Consider the following 19,515-nt stretch of genomic DNA (forward strand, 5'->3'; position numbering starts at 1 on the left):
AGACTTGGTTCAAAATCATTAAAATTCCAGTGCTACACATACATGACCTAAATCATGATTTAACTGGTAATCAGGCAAACATTTGTATTTTCCCAATTTATAACATTTTGATTGTGTTACATTGACTTTGCTGTGAAATCAAAATTGCCCATTTCACATTTCTCAACAAAAACCAACAATAAAGATTGTGTTCGACATATACATGAATTTCAATTAAAGACAGTGTAAACACATACTGTGTTGCTTAAAGTTGTACTATTTACTAACTTTTCTTACAAATGCAATTATTACTTTGGAGTAAAAGCATTGATAAGAAAACTAATGAGAAAGAAAAATCCATGCATGTGGAGGACTCCATTTTGACCATCTGCTCCCAATATATAATAATAATTAGAACTGTAATAGATCAGTAGTTCTTTGACTGTGTCCAAAAATACGGTGGGCATTTAAATTGCAATTATACTAAACTTGCAAAGAATCATCAGGAAAATTAAGAGGGTTAAAAAAAAAGAAATGAGCCGAGTTTTCTCTGTGACGAAAGCATTCGGCTTTAGCTGATTACATTTACTACAATCTGTCAGTTATAAACATTAATAACAAATGAATGACTTTACAAAGCTAAAAATGATTCAACATTTCCTTTATTGAAATGTGGAATTCATCAATTTCTCCAACAACTTTTTAAGAGGAAACATTTTTCTGTTGGCGTACTCTGTCATTACAGATAGTTATTTTAATTTAAAAAAAAGACAAATCAATATTTACCTCCAATGAATGTGTTTTCTATCCAGTAGGAGAATTACAACGACGACTACATTGAGACAGGCCAAGTTCTGGTTGAGTCACTTCTACCCAACTACAGCTGACAGAGCCTCTCAGTAGTCAGCCATTTTATTGCACCCTAATAAGATTCTATAGAAGTTTACATTTTTGACAAATGTCTACAATCCTTGCCTGCTCATCTATCCTACAAAGCATTCTTATTGATTTGCATAGATCTGAACACATCTCACCAAAAGATACAACAAAAGCAACCAAACAAAAGAACATTAACCAAATGCACCAGTGATAAACGAGCTCTACAGGTAAAGGGAAATCCAAAGGAACTGCATGTTCCCGCTCAGCAGAAGGTGATGAGGTATTCTGGGTAGGCCTGGTCATCATGGAAGACTATAAACATTGTTGGCTGTTGCTGGTTGTTCACCAAACTGTCGAAGCAATCAGTGGGGTCTGCACCTCGGGCAGGGGGAGCTTTCATGTCGGATTTACCCAGTGTGTAACGGCCGGTGACAACACGAGCAACATACAGTCGCTTCATTCCCGATTTGTCTGGTGGAGAAAACCCCCTTGCAGAGTATTCAGCATGGACGGCAAAGTAAACTCCTTTTCCGTATGCGGTAGCTGTAGGAAAAATGACAACAAAAAAATTTGGAATAATTTAGAAACATTGTTTAGTTGCCTTTCAGGCACTGGATTTTTGTTGGAGGTATGCTAGTTAATCACGGCTTACCATGTGCTCCAGCATAACTCCTGTCAAATCGGTCTCTTTCAATGCAGCTGCACGACTCTGCAGATGTGCCATGGTACAGAGACTTTTCACCGAGTTCTGCTTGGCCATTCTTGGCTAGTATACGCTGCCGACACAAGCTGTAGGCGTTCCACAGGTACAGGTTCTGCACACGTTCAATCTGAGACCACAAAAAAAAAGCCCCATTTATGATTGTTTTTCTATAAAGTTGAGATTTTAGTTGTTCTAGTTGAGTAATAATGTTAGCATTCTTACTTTATGGATCGTGTACTTGGCAGTTTTGAGGAAGTCACTTGCTACATTCTGGTATTCATTGGAGTTTGGCTGCAGCTCCACCTTTTTAAAGACTTCGTCTTGCATAGGTTCCCAGTGCGACGGTAACTCCAAGTCTAAAGTACAAGTCACACAGAGAAATGTTTTATTTACACATAATTAAAAAGTGCTGAACATATTGTGTCTAAAAAAAGAAACTATAAAACCTTTCATACCGTACCTTTACACTCTGTCCTTTTCAGTTTATAAGTTGTGCCAGTCGTCCAGTCTGTGGCGTCTTGTGACTTCATGTTTACTTTGAGAGTCTTGCCTTCAGGCGTCTCCAAGTCCACACAGACTTTTTTCTGTAAGTGAGCTTCCTCCAGCATGTAGTTCATACTAAGGCTCAGCTCCTGCCATTCTCCACTGTCGTCTTTCATCGCCCACTGGATGTTAAGAGCCAACGTTGCCTCTTCCTTGTCTTTGAGTTCTTCTTCAAGTACTTTCTGAACTGCTTTGGTTATTAACTCGGTGACACTCAAGACATCTTCCTTTAAACCTTTCAGGACGTACTCTTTTTTGCTTGACCCGGTTCTTCCCATGGGTCCACCAGTATCGACTGCTTTGTGCTCTACGCTTATTCCCGTTAGTTTGACTTTCGCCTGCACTGCCTCCAGTTCCATAGCGTCTAGCTTAGAGACACAATGCACAGACACTGTTCTCTCTATGAGCTCTTTCTGCACAATCAACTCCAACTCTTTCTTGACGTTCTTGGCGACGTCTGGACCACAGCTGATTACTCGCAAAACCGTTGACTCGGGCTTCGAAGAGATGGTTTCGTCTTGATTGGATGAGAATGTTGTCAGTCTAGAACACTTTTCTTGGATCTTCTTTAGCCTTTGTCTGGCTTTGTCTGCAGTCAGGAAAAGCAGAGAGTTAGATGGGACTTAGGCTTTTTTTTAAAAACGCATTGTAATCGGTCTATGGGCTATACAAAGCATGTTCCATTTTTGCACAGGTTGACTATTTTGAAGGGCTCTTTTGTCTTTATGCATATAAGTTGTTGCTGGCCCGCCAATCCCAACTCAATGTTTACTCTTTATATGCGCGAAACAGTGTATAAAGAGTACACTTTTTATACGCGTACTATAAAGAGCCTATAGAGAGCGCTCTTTATAGTACGCGCTCTACTATAATCGTGCAACCGACCAATTAATGTGCAATCGTACATGTTTAACCCAAAGAAATGTCCAGAAGCAGAAGAAACTGAGCCTCCTGCTCAACCATGGATGTTGTTCCAACTTTTTGAAGAGGTCTGCACACTTACTTTGCCTGACAAAGTCACATTTTAACAAAACCTGGAGACGGCTTTGTGTAAGAGACTTAATTTACCATTTAGAAAATGGATCTGAAACACAATTTGGTTCAGCTGCAATTTAAAAGACTACAGTGTGAATATGAAATCTATTATTGATGTAACAAGATGTCCACATTAGTATTAGAAAGCCTTCAAATTTCATGGTATGTATATAAAACAATACAAAAACAAGAAGAAATCTTCATTATGGGATTTAGAAGGTTTGTGTCTATCTATCCTGTCTGACAGCGATAGTAGAGAGTTCTTGTTGTATTTCTTGCTCAGCCATATCCATATAACTCCCCATACACCATAATAGCAGCTCTTAGGTTTCCTCAAAACTAAATTCTGAAATACCAATAAGATAATCCAACTTTTAAAATAGCAAATTAATTCTAAATTGATTATGTCTGTGTCTTGGCACATCACAGAATATATTTCATTTTTTACCACTTCTTTTAAAATCCCAATCCCATGGTGTAATATTTCATATCACGTCTTGAAAATTCAATCTAGTATCTACATCTAGTCTCATTAGTTAGATGAACTCCGCTGAAGGACAACAGGTAAATTATTGTTCACAATGTGGACTAAAACAGGTCATAGATGCAAGCAAACCTCTGAGGCTGAGTTTGCTCTGAACAATCCGTCCAAAGCGATTCTCCAGCTCTGATCTGGAAGAACATTGACAGGAAGCTGAAACAAAGCGTTCTGACTCGGAAAACAAAACACAGCGATGACATGAGAGTCCACCTCTGACCTGAAACCCTGGAAAACCGGTTGTTGCAGGATGATGATGCGGATGACTGACAGAGAGGTAGGATTCATGTCCCTGATGGTTGAGGCCAAGCCGTCCAGCATCGCTGTAGCAGCTACGTTAGGACTCATTTGACCCCGTCCTACAAGGGCAAAGAGGCAGCTCAACTGTAAACGAACCTGCAGATATTAGGCATTCTTATGTTTATTTGCTTGCAGTGAAAGGCTTGGTGGTTGAAGAAATATATTTGTTCATATCAATGTAACATTTTCACTTTGGCTGATGCTATACATTATTTAATACCGTCGTTTTCACTTTTTTCTCTACATAAATCCGCTTTAAGCAAACCACGTATTGAGATGAAGCACAAACCCGTATTAACGGCTGGGAATGCCACTGAGCTGAATCTTTTGCTCTCGCAGAGTCTCAGGATCTTTTTGCAGTTCTTGCGGATCACATCAGAGTCGGCTTTAAAGCTAGCATGGACGATTTCCTTACACCCAAGAAGTCCAGGTTGTGTTGTGCAGAAGTGGTCTGGAGGTGTGCCCACTGAAAAAAGAACATTCAGTTTAAATTTGGCAAGTCTGGCAATAAGTAAATTAGTACTTTCAAAACATCCTATTCTCTCAAACATAGATTTCTTTGGTTCAAACCTAAAACCCGAGACATATTTATCACATTCACAATTTTTCTTGTTCTTGTTGTTTTACCTCTCGTCAATTCTGCAAGGACTGCCGGCCCTGCTGCTGCCAAAATGGCGTGAGAGACCCCTGTTTGGAAAACCATAGTAATGGCAGCATAAATTTAAGACGACAAATCGTTTTTCTTTTTAAATTTCCAGGCAGACATTCACATCGTACCAGACTGATAATCAATGAAGTCAGTAGTGTTGACAATAACATCGGTTCCTGCAGCTACAATGTCACCGTGGATGATCTGCAACTTGACTGCACCCATCATGGCCGCGACCTCATCCTTACCCATGGAGACATGTCGGTAAAAGGAAGCTAAAAAAGCAAGCATTTAAAAAGAAAAATACAAATATGATTTAATATTTTTGTTACTTTATATATTCTGTTAATATTAAACTCGCTAGGTGCGCAGAAGTGGGAGGTTCTAGCAACATTTAGAACAATATAAAGATATTATTTCTATGTTGACGTGAAGTCAAAATATCTTGGTATGGTTGTTTTAGTGAACTACACTGTCTAGGGTCCATTTAACCCTATAAATGATGCTCTAGCGTGCCGTTTCACTTGGTAAGACATTGTTGATCATTTATTCTGTCTTTGATATTCTAGTAAACTTTAGAATATTAAACAACTGTTGCTGTAATTCTCAAATATGTCATCAAATGCAAACTGCAGGCAGAATAAGAGCGCTAATTTCAGTAGTATGTCAGTTTTCAGAGGTCAAGGCATTAAAAAGATGAGATTATCCACAGGAACAAAGTAATAATACAAGTACAAATTGAAACATTTTAAGTAAACAAAAAAAATCAGTTTTTAATCCACAAGGCTAATCCCCTTGGAAACAAAACTTAGAACGCCACCAGAAAAGCAGAAAGTAAAAAGGCTAGCTTTCTTGAAGGTGGTTGGGATATAAAAAATGGAAGCTCTCTTGCAATCAAGGGGCCAATTGTCTCAACACTAAGACAATTCTACTAAAATTCTCTTTTAGTAGAAGAGCATTTTATTTCAGTGCAAGTCACATTTTGGTACTTTGAAAACATTTAAAATGTAAACGTTATCAGAAAAGAAACCAAAGCATCTTAGAAACATACAAATGAAACCAACCTTGAGTTGGATCAACGTCATTTGTAAATCCTCTGAGATGCAACGATGCCTGGGCAGACTGGAGTGCCTGCAATAGAAATGTTAAAACGTCTGAGTCCAATCTACTGTACAATGATCTAAGCCCAATCTAGTAAAACAAAAAGATAAAAAAAATAGCATTTTCCTAACCTTGTTTGATTCTCTGTCTGTAGGATGGACAACAATTCTGATCAGGAAAGGTGAACCGCTGGTCCGCTTTCGTTCGAAGGCACCAACTTCCTCCAGAAGAATCCTAGACGCCACGTTGTGTGGAAACTTCAGGAGAGCTCCAGTTCCCAGCACTGGAATAGCAACTGAACTGTAGCCTCTGCTGCTACAAGCATTCAGTATCTTTCTGATTCCCTGCCGCAGCATCTGGGAGGTTAAAATGGTGATTGTTATAAAAAGCAAACAAACAAACAAAAACAAGCAATTTATGAAGAAATTATAAGTACTTATGTTACCCCAATTGCAGGTCCATCTTGTTTGTTATCCCAACACTGCAGGTTGAGAAAGATGACTGCTTTACATTTGACAACAGGTACCCTCTCAACTACAACTATATCACTTGGCAGTGTTGCCCCTCCTGCTTCCTGGTAAAACAATGCTTCCAGCTGTGGTCCAACATTTGTTTTTAAAATATTTCCTATGCGTGTAGACACAGGATCATGGCCAATCATAGGAGACACAATGGCATCCGCCTAGGACAGAGCAATTTGATTTAGTCTAGGTTAACACAACCTTATTTTCATGCCTAGGAAATGATCAGGGTTAACTGTAGTCTAAAATGATCATATGAAATTCCTTTCTTATGCAGCTTGGCTTGTAAGCAAAACTTCTTACCTGTTGGTTCTCAATTGTTCCCTTAACAATCTCAACTTGTACAGGAGTTTCAGCAGTGGCGCCGCTTGCTCCTTCTTGGTCAGCAACGTTCGTCTTGAATCCAAGATCTTTCCCAGGCAGAAGGCGGTCACATGCGTCCTGCATGGCCCTCACCACCTCTTCCCTTTTATCTATCAGAATGATTTTGCTAAGACTTCGCCCGTCCTGACTACCAAACTCCTTGATGGCCGTTACGATGGCCTCAGAGCAAACCTTGATGGGAACGGCAAAAATGCCTGAGCTGATGCACGGCAGGGCTATAGACTTGAACTCCATCAGTTCGGCTAATTTCAGAGCGTTGCTAACAGTTTTCTCCAGTAAGCTCCTCTCTCTGCCACTAGCTCTCCCACTTTCAGGTCCAACAGCATGGAGCAGGCTCTTGCACTTCAGGTCGCCCCCTGTAGTTACCACTACATCACCGACAGCAATCTTTCCATGCCCTTTCACAAGGGCTCTGCTTTCTTTCTGCACCTGAGGACCACCTGCTTTACTCAGAGCAGCAGCAACACCACCGATGTGGTTTAGATCTTCATTGGCGGCATTTACAATGCCATCTGCATTCTGTTTTGTTATGTCACCCTGATAAACTATCACCTGCAGCCCATGCTGAAGATTGTATTTAGAAAGACGAGTCATCGGTCTACTCAAGTGAGGCTGTTCCTCGGGCTGTATGAGACACTTCTGAGATTCTGCAACCTTTAAGAGCATATCTCTTCCAGGGTGACCACTAAAATATCTCCCTGCCCCTGGCAGGTCAATGGTCACTTTGTTCAGCACAACAGATTGAAGAAGTGGACCCAGTCTATTCCTGACCTCAGTCACTTTGATGGATGGACCTACAAGCAACACCATGGGGCTGGAAGATGATGCAACAGGAGTGAAGGTAACACCTGAACAGTCAAATCTCTGTCTCTGCAGAAACTCGGTTAAAAGGGGACATAATTCTGGGAAGGGGAGAGTGACTTTTCCCTCAACGCTTACTTGGTCCAAGATAAACTGAGATACAATTTCACTCAGCTCGTCAACCTCTGCCGAGTGGCCGGACAAACACACAGTGCCACCTGCACCAAACCCAACATTAGCCCTGCACTGCGTTTGGTTAATCTCGTTTGCCTTGGATTTAAGCGCTTCACAAAGCGCTGGCGGCAAAACAGGGTAGTTAGGAATATCATAAGTGACATCGTTAAAGTTCTTTTGGATCATTTTGACAGACTCGTCTAAATTGTCGGCACTGAAAGAGAAGAAGTGGAGCGCTGTGTCTCGTATTTCTGCTTCCACCGCCTTAGCCACTCCCAAAAACTCGCAAAGCATTCCGGGACCACCATAGACGTTTTTTAAGAATGCCAGAAATTGTAGGCTTTTGTCAGTAATCGTCCTCTCCAGCACTAGTTTCTCCTTTTCACTAATTACCTCACCGGCCTTGAGAATTTCTTCCACAGACCCCATTAGAGCTATTTTACCTTCATCAGCCTGTGTGACCTTCAACGCTGGAAAGTCTTGCCCTAGACTGCTTTCAATCTCCTTCCACAGGAGACGCAGTTTCGCCTCACCGATTCGACGAACAGTGGTTTGCATGTCACTTGGACGAGATCCTTTATTTTTAACGTAGAGAGACTCTAAATCTCTTAACTTTGCTTCCACCTGGCTTCGTTCTCCCACAACCACAGTCATTCCAACGTCACTGTACACCTTCACCTCATCTGCAGGCTGACGAGAGCTGTAGGACTGCAGCAAAGCTTTGACTTTGTGAGCGTCCATCTCATAGTGGCACGTGAAGCCATCAAACAGTTGGTTCACCTCAGATTTCCAGTCGTTGGGTTCAGCTGCGGCACCTGGCTGAGCTACTCGCCTGACTAAAACTCTCTCCTCCTGTGGTTGGAGCTCAGCGGTGCAGGAAAGCAAGGCCAGCTTACTGTCTAGTTCCCCTTTGACTTTTGGAGATTCCTTCAGGTAACGGAGGAGATACGAGTCGAGCTTTAGCTCATATTCTTCACTACTTGGTGGCAGTTTTGGAGGGATACCGGACAGCTGTGTCTGTTGCCAGAAAAAATAAAACATGCATCAGGTTAGCTTTTCAGCGCACAACAGATTCTTCTAGAAGCTACTTTTCGATACTGTAAAAGATACAGTGATTCAAACCTAAATGTTAGAGCTTATTCTGTAACTCCTACCTTTCCTGATCATGTCAGGGACAATCCAGAAAACACTTCAATAGGAAATATCTACAATATCTCCTGAGATACAAAATAAAATAAAATAATAATAAAAAACATGTCAATAACAGGAATAATTCCCTAAACTGTACCAGGGTCAGTCTTTCATGTGTATTTTACTTCCACACAGGTTTAAATCAAGACAAGGTTTATATTTCCTGCCAACGGTTTAATCCCATTCAATTACATTCAATTATCTATTAAATTTCTAAAAGTGGCCCATGTAGAAGCAACTTGAGTTTTGATGAGAAATTACAAAAATTTAAGGTTCAACAGCATGATTATTTAAAAAAAGTTATGAACTTTTGTGACATTTTATTAAATTTTTTTATTAAAGATGTCGATTGTGTTTTTTAATTAGGTTTTAATTTTCAAATTAGATAGCTCAGAGTATAATTGAATGCATTTTTGGAGTTACAAAGACCCGCAAATTTCTCTAGAAGCACAGCTGAGGAGGAATTAAGTCTCCACAGGAATCCAGCTCAGCACAATTTCTGCTTTACTGCGTCCTGGGCCACACCCATTCTATATAATGGTCTCTACTTCCTGGGCCTGTGTGAGCAGCTTAGGAAAGAAACTTTGAATTCAATCTTTTGACATGGCCTGGATGATTAAGAGAAGTTGAGGTTACATCACAAGATCTCAAGTTTTAAAATTGTTTCTGCTGGCTGCAGGCTAAATTAATATTTGAAATGGTGAACTGATTTCATTGGTATTCAGGTGGGAAAACGCTTGTGGTCATGTACATGTGCACTCTGACTTTTAAGAGATGGAGCAAAAAGCACATGTTGCAATGAAACAATCTGTCATAAAACTATGAAGAAAGAAAAAAAAAAAGCTTTCCAACTTTATTTAAGTTTTCCTCGATTTTCAAAAACGTACCGGAGATGTGGTCGATGCATTCAGGTTCGGGTTGGCTGACTGGTCCGAAGGCGGAGAGGTGTCACCAGGGGCGGGTCCGGGATTGTCTCGCACAATCAGCTCTACGGTAACGCCAGCTACATCCACAACATGCTTAGGTTTCTGCAGGACCCTTTGTTGAGCTACAGGAGTGGAAAAATGAGAAATAAGTTATCCAAAAAGAATGAACATTTCTTTAATAGATTTATGCCAAATGTATGTCTGTTGTGGTAGCACACATTTGAGAAGTGATACAGAATCCATTCTACTTTCATTGTTGTAAAGGACTTCAGACTGTTTCTGATTAACTGGCTCTAACTCACCGCTTTCATTTTACCGTCACCTGTGGTGCCGGTAATTTTGCAACCTCGACTTGAACCTCATTATTTAACACTCATTATTTTACTCACTTAAAACTGTTGATTATAGAGGATAAATGGTTCACAATTAAGACAGCACACACACACAAACATCAATGAATCAACCAATCATATCTTTATTCCAGACCTGTAAGAAGGTGCATGGTTACTGATTTATTTATTTTTCTCCAACTGGATTTATTGTGTAGGACAAAAATATTTTTTCTCCAAATATTGAGTCTGAGAAGCATCTCAAACATGTTTCGCTCACAGTATTAATATGATGAAGTTGTCTTAAATGTTTTTAAATCAAATATTCTACCCATGATTTGATAGAATATTAATGTTAACTGATTTGGTCAACCCCCTAAGTAATAAAATAATAATAATAATAATAATAATAATAATAATAATAATAATAATAATAATAATAATATATTTTTAGGGTGAAGGTCTTGTAGGTGTTATAAGAATATTGTAGCTATCAAAAAAAAAAAAAAAAACACTCACACACACCTCATTATTCCAGCTATTTATTATTTATTAAATTATGCAATAGGGTGGGGGGGGGGGGGGGGGGGGGGGGGGGGGGGGGACCACTGCATTTAACTCCTGAACACTCAAATGTGAAAGTGAAACTATGAACTGTGTGTCTAAAAATAGAAAGAGACATACACAGCCTAGCAGAAAAAGAAACTAAATAACATATTAATAAAACATTCTATATGTCTTCTAAAATACTTTCGTAAACTAATAATATATATATATATATATATATATATATATATATATATATATATATATATATATATATATATATATATATAATTACTATATGCTGCGACATGTCCGCCAGTCAGATTTTACTTTCGCTTTCAACTCGTTCTCATGAAAGAAAATAATTGAACCTTATATTCAATGAGTCCGCTGTCTTACCTTGCTGATCTTTAAAAGCAATGCTGTAAACTTTTCCGCCGACTTCGGTCAACGCGCCGCTCTCTCCGCCGCCCGACTTGCGCCGAATCTGGAAATGATTTTCTATCTTCTTCTTTTCTTCGTCGTTCAAACGGCCGCAGTCGAAGAAGACGGGAAACTTGTAAGACGCGTCCATGGTGAGCGCCAATCGAAGAAACCGACGAATAAACTGGGGGAGTTTATTCCACTTGCAAGACGCACCTGAACGCGTCTCTGGCTGTTCGGAAATCAGCTGGCATCGCAATTTTGCGTGACGAGTTTGCGCACAGCGGCTTCCTGTTATTGTTGTAAGCCGACGTCAGCAGAGGGTGAAAACACGCCGCCTGAGGAGGTTCTGTGATTTATGAGAGCCGCAATCTCAAACAGATGTAAGGAAAGCATGCAACTTTCTCCATTTTATTTTACAGAAAGAAATAATGACATAATTTGTCATTTTAATGCATTACAAGTTTGGTGTTTTTCCCCAGAAATAAAGTTATGTAAAGTTATGGTACAATAAATAAACAAATAAATAAATAAATCCCAAATTTACCAGTGGTATAAAGAAATATACTGTGTTTGTGCATGCATCAATTAGAACCTTAAAAATACCAAAAACTATACTAACTACATTGGACACGAATGGATGTTTTGTGCATTTCTGAATATTCCAGTGAGCACTGTTGGGATCATGACTGGCGAATCGAAATTCATCCATGAACTAGTCAGGACACAGAAATAAAAAAATAATTTTAAAAAGTAACATAATAACCAATGAATACTCAGAGAGCTTTGGAAAGACTCTGGATTAGCAGAGTCTCCTTTTCCTTTCAACAGTTAGTAATGCACTGAACTGCTGCAGAGCAAGCAAGTTGAAACGTGTCTCCAGTTTGCTGCAAAACGGTAGAACAAGATGTCAAAACACAGGAAGGATCAAATCTGTTCAGATAACAACATATTGTAACTTTTTGGATGTCACACTCCACTGGTTTTAGAAATGGCACCATACCCACAGTGACATTTGGCCATAAGAACAAAAAGTGATTGGTTGTGATTGACAAAGTGTGAATTTCTCGTCAAAGCATTGTCTTTTTTTTTCTCCCTCCAATACAATAGTCAATCATCCAGATCAGGTTGGTGGAAAGTTTGATACAAACAGTGAATGAGAGGTAGAGCTGGAGGAGCCCAAATTGTGGGATTTTAAATCAAACCAGAGGCACTGAGAAGAGGAATGTCCCAGTGAGGGAACAGTGACTACGACTTGCAAGGTGTGAACGTTTCCGCGTGTCCTTGGTGTTGCTCAGCTGAAGGTGATGAGGTATTCTGGGTAGGCCTGGTCGTCGTGGAAGATAACAAAGATGACAGGCTGCACCTGACAGTTTACCAAGCTGTCGAAGCAGTCGGTAGGGTCTGTACCTCGAGGAGGGGGGGCTTTCATGGTGGAACTACCAACAGTGTAGCGGCCAGTAATAACACGAGCCATGTACAGTCGCTTCAGGCCCGATTCGTCTGCTAAGGAGTATTTGGTGGCTGAGTATTTTGCGTTGACAGCAAAGTAAACCCCCTTTCCGAATACTGCAGCTGCAAGAAAGTTACATGAAAACAAATCCACTTAACGCAATGATAAACATTTTGGGATTCATTGTGTTTGTCATTTTGCATTAGTCATTATATTCTATATATATATATATATATATATATATATATATATATATTATTTTTTTTAAATCAAGTCTTACCATGCTGTCCTGCGTAACTCCTGTCGAATCGGTCTCTTTCGATGGTGTCGCATGATTTTGCAGATGTACCATGGTAGAGAAACTTTTCGCCCAGGTCTGCTTCGCCGTTCTTGGAAAGTATACGGCGCCGGCAGATGCTGAAGGCGTGCCACAGGAAGACGTTCTGCACTCGCTCGATCTGCGTCCCAAAGAATTACTCACATTTTGTTTTTGCTGGGATAATGTGATGACGTTTCTGTGTAAGCAAACCTACCTTGTGAATGTTGTAGGAAGTAGTTTTATGGAAATTGTCGGCCACATCCTGATACTCAGTCGATTTAGGGTCCAACTCTACCTTTTTAAAGTGCTGCCCATTCATAGGTTCCCACTGTGGCGGTAACTCCAGCGACAAAGGAGAAGCCACACTGTCTATTCAAATAATTTTGAGATTTTAAATGCTGAAACAGTTCAGTTAGATATTGAATAATGGGAACATGAGAAGCTACAGTATGCAGCATACCAGGCTCAGTCGCCACGTTTTTCATTTCGTATGATTTGCCTGTCAAACACTCTGTTGCTTCTCTGGTTTTTAAGTTTACTGTGAAGCGTTTGCCATCCTTTGTCGACATATCCAAGGACAATTCTCTCTTCACGTCTGCTTCCTTGTCAAGCAGGCAGAGTTCCAGCAATTCTCCACTTTCATCTTCAATCGCCCACTTTGCTCCCTCTGGAAGCTCAGCCTGCAAGATCCCCCCCAAATATTTCGTGACATTGACGACATCAAAGCCACAGTGGATTTCTTGTGACTCCACTGGACCAGGTGCTGGCAACATTACCGTTTGGTCTTGTGGTGATGTAGACGATGATCTTCCTAAATACATGTCCAGTATTTTCTTTGTTGGTCGTTTAGAGAAGCCTAAAACAGGAAATAGATACATTTAAGGAACTGTTCGTTCCTTACAGGCTTCATTAATATTTTTGACTGATGAGATTGTAAAAGGAAAGAAAAATCCCCTTGTTCCATATGTTAGCAGAATTTGCTCAAAATCTACAAGGCTAACAGACTCAGAACAGACTACATTTTCTGATTTTTAATTTTCAAAATGTTGGCAAGAAAGTCAATGACTTTAGTCTCCAACTCAATTTAAATATGAAAGTGCAACCTAGTTAAGTAATGCTGTTATGTGTATAGTTATACCACTGGCTTCGATCCATGTTGTCCCAAAACTTCACAGGTCATCAAAAATGATAAAGTGACCTGAAGAAGTGATTTGTAGTACTGCCTCTCTAACTTTTACATTTGGCATGAAATGCCCATAATTCATGTCCAGATCCATGAATTATAAGCGTAGATGACTTCCTGCCAGCGTAGGCTAAAGATGATTGGTTTTGTAGATGAGGGATGTGAATTTTGTTTAAAATCATTGAGATTAAGAGAACTGAAGAACAGCCAACTGAACGCTCTAACGCCCCCAAGGAAGTAAGTTTAGGAAAAAGGAAGAAGTGGTTTGGATTCTTCATGTGGTAACTTTACCCAGAAAGGGTAACTTCCTCTTATCTATAGGGCAAATGAAGAAGAACTACCTTTTGATACAAATGATGCAATACAAAATAAAAAATTCTTACTAAGTACAATCTATGTGAGTGGATTGAATCATTAATCTATGTCAAAATGATTCACTAAAGAAAATGTAAATAAAACCTAGAAAGCTGAACCAGCTCTGAACGTCGTCCTGCTGACAGCGACTCTCCAGCTCTGATCTGTTGGAACGTTACAACGTTACAATATTAAAACAGCGCATCACGACCTAAAGAAAAAACAAAAAAACATAGTATGGCTGCTCTGAGTTCACCATCTCACCTGAAAGCCTGAAAGACCTGCTTTTCCAGGATGACGATGCGGATCAGAGATACAAAATCTGGATTCATCTCCTTAATAGCCACGGCCATGCCGTCCAGCATTGCTTTGCAAGATTCACCAAAGAGCATCCTGGCCTGTCCTGTAGTGGTGAACAAACAGCTTGAAGTTGACATGCTATTATTAGCTGTGTTTCTATTTACATGCTTAACATGGCTGGTTGGGTCTTCTTTGCTTGCTAAGCACCAATTCCAAACTTATTATTAATTTTAACACAAAAATTGTAACTTTTTCCTTCTTCTCACCTAACAGATTACCTGCTGTAAGCAAGTAGGTATTTAATGACACACAGATGAGTTTATACAGACCTGTATTAATGGCTGGGAAGGCCACTGAGCCATATCCTTTGCTCTCACAGTGCTGCAGGATTTTTTTGCAAGTGCTGCGGATCCTCTGGGTGCTGCCCTTGAACCTGGCATGGATAATTTGTTTGCATCCAAGCTGCCCAGCTGATGTTGAGCAAATGAGGTCTTCTGGGGTGCCCACTAAAAGCAAACAAAAGCAAATACGATTCTTTATCTGAAACATATTCCAATTACAGTTAGATAATAGCTTTCATTTGAGGGCATCCGGAGTATTAAAAATGAATATGAAAGTTGACCCAAAGACTACTTTTACTCACTTTTGATTTGGTCTAAAGTGATTCGAGGAAGCATGCTCTATGAACATAAAAAAATATATATTTTTTTAATCTGTCAATGAGGTTTACCTTGTAGCAACTCAGCATGGACAGCAGGGCCGGCTGCTTCCAGAATGGCTTTGGAGACACCTTTGAAATGTATAATATTCACATATCAGTAAAAATAAAGGCCAACTGAAATGCTACATAAGGAAATCAGTAAAACCCATTTGTCCTTTTCTATGTTTATTAAAGAGTAAACACTCAAATATTACCAGTCAATAGATTAGTAAAGTTGGTCGTGTTGACGATGACATCAGTTCCTGCGTTTACGATGTCACCGCAGACGAGCTGAAGTTTGACTCTGCCGATCATGGCTGTGATCTCGTCATCAATTACAGACACACATTGGTAAAAGGAACCTGCAGAGGGGGCAACAAGAACAAAACATGTTTTTCTTCTTTATGTTTTTTATTTTAATCTCATAATCTATAAATCAAACGGGTTGCGTGTGATTTCCTGGTCCTTTTGTTGTGCCTGTTCTAAGAATATAACATCTGTAAAATTCCAACAACAGGTTTAAAGTTAAGAGTTCTGAAGTGTAAGTGGAGGCAAGTCTGAAATGTCCAGTCGATCAAAATGTTATGCTGTTATTATAGATGAGATTAACCTTTATTGCCATTGTACCAACATACAATGTGTAGAAGTAAAATTAATATAGTTTTCATGACCCCTAAATGTCTTTAATTTGTCTGATGTAATATTCTAATCTTAAATGTTGTGTTTCCATTCACTGTAAACAGAAGAATAAAACAACAAGTTACCCTTTCAATAATATTATAAGTTACTGAATAGGTCTGTATATAATATGACTATGCTGAAGCCGTTATTGCTCATTATTTTTCATGAGGTTTTATAAAAGTGTATAAAGTCCAGTTTTCATGACAGTCTTTATAGATTTTGCTACCTTTAATCATTCTGGTCATCTGTAAAATTAGAAACTAACTGATACACTGAATACTTTCTTATAAACTATATATTTTTAGGTAACACCAAAGTGCTTATTTAATTGTTCTTGTTGGATCGCAAGCTAGTGGTTCAACACTAAAGGAGCAATAAAAAAGGCAGAAGGCCAAAAGTTACCAGTGGGAATATGAGGTAACAAATTGAAGGATAATGATTTAACTTCTTAACTGTTGCCACTTCAGTGTGTATTCCACAAAGTATATTTTTGTGGACGTCACAAAAGCAAAACCTCAACCAAATCAGATGCACTGCGTACGCTACATAGCTTAGCTTAGCATTAGGAAGCTGCTTACAGTAAAAAAAGAAGTTCAAATATTAAACATCTGAAGGTCACTGGCCAGAGGCCAATCAGTCAGAACGCTGATCAAATACAGATGAGGTAAAAATAATATGTGAAGATCATTTAGATACACAGTATTCACAATATTATGAAAAAAAATTATATAACCTTCAGCTAAATCAACATGGCTTATGTATCCGTTTTGAAGCAACACACCCTGGGTGCACTTAAAGGCCTGTAAAAGAAATAAAAAAGTGTTTAAAAGAAAAGTGTCAAACTCTCAATTTTAAAACCAAAGATTTCTCTTACCTGGCTCGATTCTTTGTCCTTCGGGTAAACGATGACTCGAACTCGGAAGGATGTCTTCTCGGTCCGGTTTTGTCCATATACACCAATCTCCTCCAGAAGAATTGTGGAAGCAATTTTGTGTGGAAAGCGTAAGAGAACGCCAGTCCCAAGAACCGGCAGAGCTACTGAGCTGTAGCCTCTGATTTTACAGATGGCCAGAATCCGTTTGATTCCCTGTCGTAGCGCCTGGAAAGTGAAAGCAACGCTTGTAGTTTTGAAGAAGACACGGCAACGGCAACATTTGAAGTATGATTTTTACACAAGTTCGTCACCTGGGCTGCAGATCCATGTTCTTTATTATCCCAGCAGAGTAGGTTGAGGAAGATGACTGCTTTACATTTAAGACCAGGTAGGCCGTCAACCACAACTGTTTCACCTGGCAGAGTCGCCTTTCCTGTTTCCTTGGTAAACTTTTCTTTCAGCTGTTTTCCAATTATATTGCTCAAAGTCTTTCCAATGTGAGAAGAGAGAGGATCATGGCCAATCATAGGACATACGATGGCATCGTCCTAGAGGACGAAAAAATATGTTTCAACTAGCTAAACACCAGTAAAAACTTGTTTAATCTAGAGTTTAACACAATGCACTTCAACATCTTAAACATCCTCAACAAAGTATTGAGGAATTTATTGATGCAATTCTGACATGGACACACAGTTACTTACCTGCTGATCCTCAATGGCTCCTTGAACAACCTCGACTTGGTAACCAGTTCCAGGAGTGGCTCCACTTGCTGCTTGTTGACCCGGAAAATGCATCTGAAACGCCAAACACTTGATAGTTATTGCCTCAGGATGCCCATCACAGACTTACCATCAACCCATCAGTATGACTTTGCTCAGCTGTCATCCACCCCGACTAGCATGACAGGTACAGTAGTCTCAGAGGTAGCTGTGAGGCAAAGAGTACTCTGCAGTCAGAAAGTTGTCAGTTTGACTCCATCTTTCACAACTACGTCAATGTGCCATCAGGTCCAGGGACTAAACTCCGAGTTACTTACTGATCTGTGTACCAAGAGGCAAGCTGGGGGAATGTGACATGGTGTAAAGGTGCTATGAGTGGTCGGTATGACTCGAAAAGTCCATCACCCCTGCCCACTGAATCCATATACCGATGCATGAATGGGTAATGAATCCACATCCCACAGAACATCTTCCACAATCATTACCCATTCCCTGCAAAATCATCCTGAAGAAAAGCCTCACAGAGCCAGCGCACACCTGCGGTATCGTTCATTGCTGAGTTTCTTTTATTTTCTGATATTTTTCAAGGCAAACATGTTTTTAGTAGTACTTCTTAGATTCAGCCTTGGAGCATTTAAAAGAACTGCTTGATTTGTCTTGGTAGAAGTGTATTTTAAATGATTATTTTTTTTAGGAAACTAGAGATATGTTTCTGAGATGTTTGGCAGTGGAACAAGAAAAATTCTTTGACACACAAAGTTGCTTGCCAAAAGAGAGAAAGCCGCCGCTCTCTGATTCAGCGTGCTCCGATAATATTTTTTTACTTCAAACACATACATGATGTGGATTTTCTGCTGGCAGAAGCATCACCACATCCTGCTTTTCGTTCTGCGTTTTTTTGTTGGATTTCTTGCCTGCTTCTGTTTTCATAATGTTTGTATCTGTGCATAAATCAGACAACGTCCTGATGCGATCACTACAAACTTTCTTGAAAAGCTCAACACCTTGACATTATCAAGCGCAACACCGGCTATCCTGCTATGGAAACTTGTCTGAGGGATTCCTATCAGTGTGTATAATTGAGCCATTTTTTCATGCCAGTTTTTCAATCACCAGAAATACAACAAAGTTTCCCTGATGCTATTATTTTAAAGTTATTTTAGATGTGGTAAATACAATTCCAGTTTAATTAATCACATTTCCCCCCCTTAATATTTGAAGACACTGCAGATACTTTGCTTTGCACTTCACACACTGTTCTTGAAGTACACATTTACACACCAACACTCTGCTTTTCTTTGTTTCTTTCGTGTTCTGACAGGTTCGGATATGTAGAGTGTGGGTTATTTAACCACAATGTAACTCATCAGCATGTGAGCTCAGTGAGAGGCGAAAGTGAAACCTAGAAAAATGCCTGTTTTTTAAAACATTGATGGCCACAAATATAGCAGTAAACAGTTAGCAAAAAAAGATAAGAAACTTTAGCAAATTTATTTTGTTTCTTACCTTCTCTCTCCTTAAAAGCAAAGCAGTAAACTTTCCCCCCCTGCCAACTATATGACTCTCTACTAGAATCTCCTTTTGTTCAACGACATCAAATGAGGAAGCATTGAGCCTCTTTCTTTGACTGGTTCAGACGGAAGAAGACTTATCTTTACATAAATCAAGACAGCAGTGGAGTTGTTACAAGGCGGAGCTGGAAAGTTTAGGTTGCGTTTGCGCCGCCTGTTGGCCAGGTGTCGATATATGGAAGCGTGCAACGCCGGTAACCCACACCTGTTTGCAAAACAGCAATAAAACTATAATAGACATTGTTATCATAATTGTAATGTAATGAAATGCAATCGTTAATGATGACTGTTTTGATAGTAATTATAGCACCTCAATATCAATAAATAAAGAAGTAA

At 39.5% G+C, this 19,515-nt stretch overlaps 2 protein-coding genes across 2 annotated transcripts; both read right to left on the minus strand.

The window, feature by feature from the left end:
* Positions 1 to 70: 70 nt before the first annotated feature.
* Positions 71 to 11,321, minus strand: LOC102229022 (poly [ADP-ribose] polymerase 14-like). The gene is made up of 15 exons (XM_005812999.2): positions 10,999 to 11,321; positions 9,686 to 9,846; positions 6,552 to 8,624; positions 6,173 to 6,409; positions 5,859 to 6,083; positions 5,691 to 5,757; positions 4,755 to 4,901; positions 4,605 to 4,664; positions 4,267 to 4,443; positions 3,898 to 4,036; positions 3,756 to 3,811; positions 2,022 to 2,693; positions 1,784 to 1,917; positions 1,511 to 1,688; positions 71 to 1,401 (listed from the first exon to the last, which is right to left on the minus strand). Exons 1-15 carry the CDS (start codon positions 11,171 to 11,173, stop codon positions 1,121 to 1,123), a joined length of 4,782 nt encoding a protein of 1,593 aa, XP_005813056.1. The 5' UTR covers positions 11,174 to 11,321; the 3' UTR covers positions 71 to 1,120.
* A 104-nt stretch (positions 11,322 to 11,425) lies between these two features.
* Positions 11,426 to 19,280, minus strand: LOC102228757 (poly [ADP-ribose] polymerase 14-like). Its single transcript, XM_023346380.1, has 15 exons — positions 19,115 to 19,280; positions 17,591 to 17,683; positions 17,198 to 17,434; positions 16,887 to 17,111; positions 16,746 to 16,812; positions 15,547 to 15,693; positions 15,362 to 15,421; positions 14,961 to 15,137; positions 14,596 to 14,734; positions 14,437 to 14,495; positions 13,571 to 13,650; positions 13,255 to 13,474; positions 13,009 to 13,163; positions 12,756 to 12,933; positions 11,426 to 12,597 (listed from the first exon to the last, which is right to left on the minus strand). Exons 2-15 carry the CDS (start codon positions 17,681 to 17,683, stop codon positions 12,317 to 12,319), a joined length of 2,118 nt encoding a protein of 705 aa, XP_023202148.1. The 5' UTR covers positions 19,115 to 19,280; the 3' UTR covers positions 11,426 to 12,316.
* Between the last annotated feature and the right edge of the window lie 235 nt (positions 19,281 to 19,515).

This window comes from Xiphophorus maculatus, chromosome 14, assembly GCF_002775205.1.
Source record: "Xiphophorus maculatus strain JP 163 A chromosome 14, X_maculatus-5.0-male, whole genome shotgun sequence".
NCBI lineage: Eukaryota > Metazoa > Chordata > Actinopteri > Cyprinodontiformes > Poeciliidae > Xiphophorus > Xiphophorus maculatus.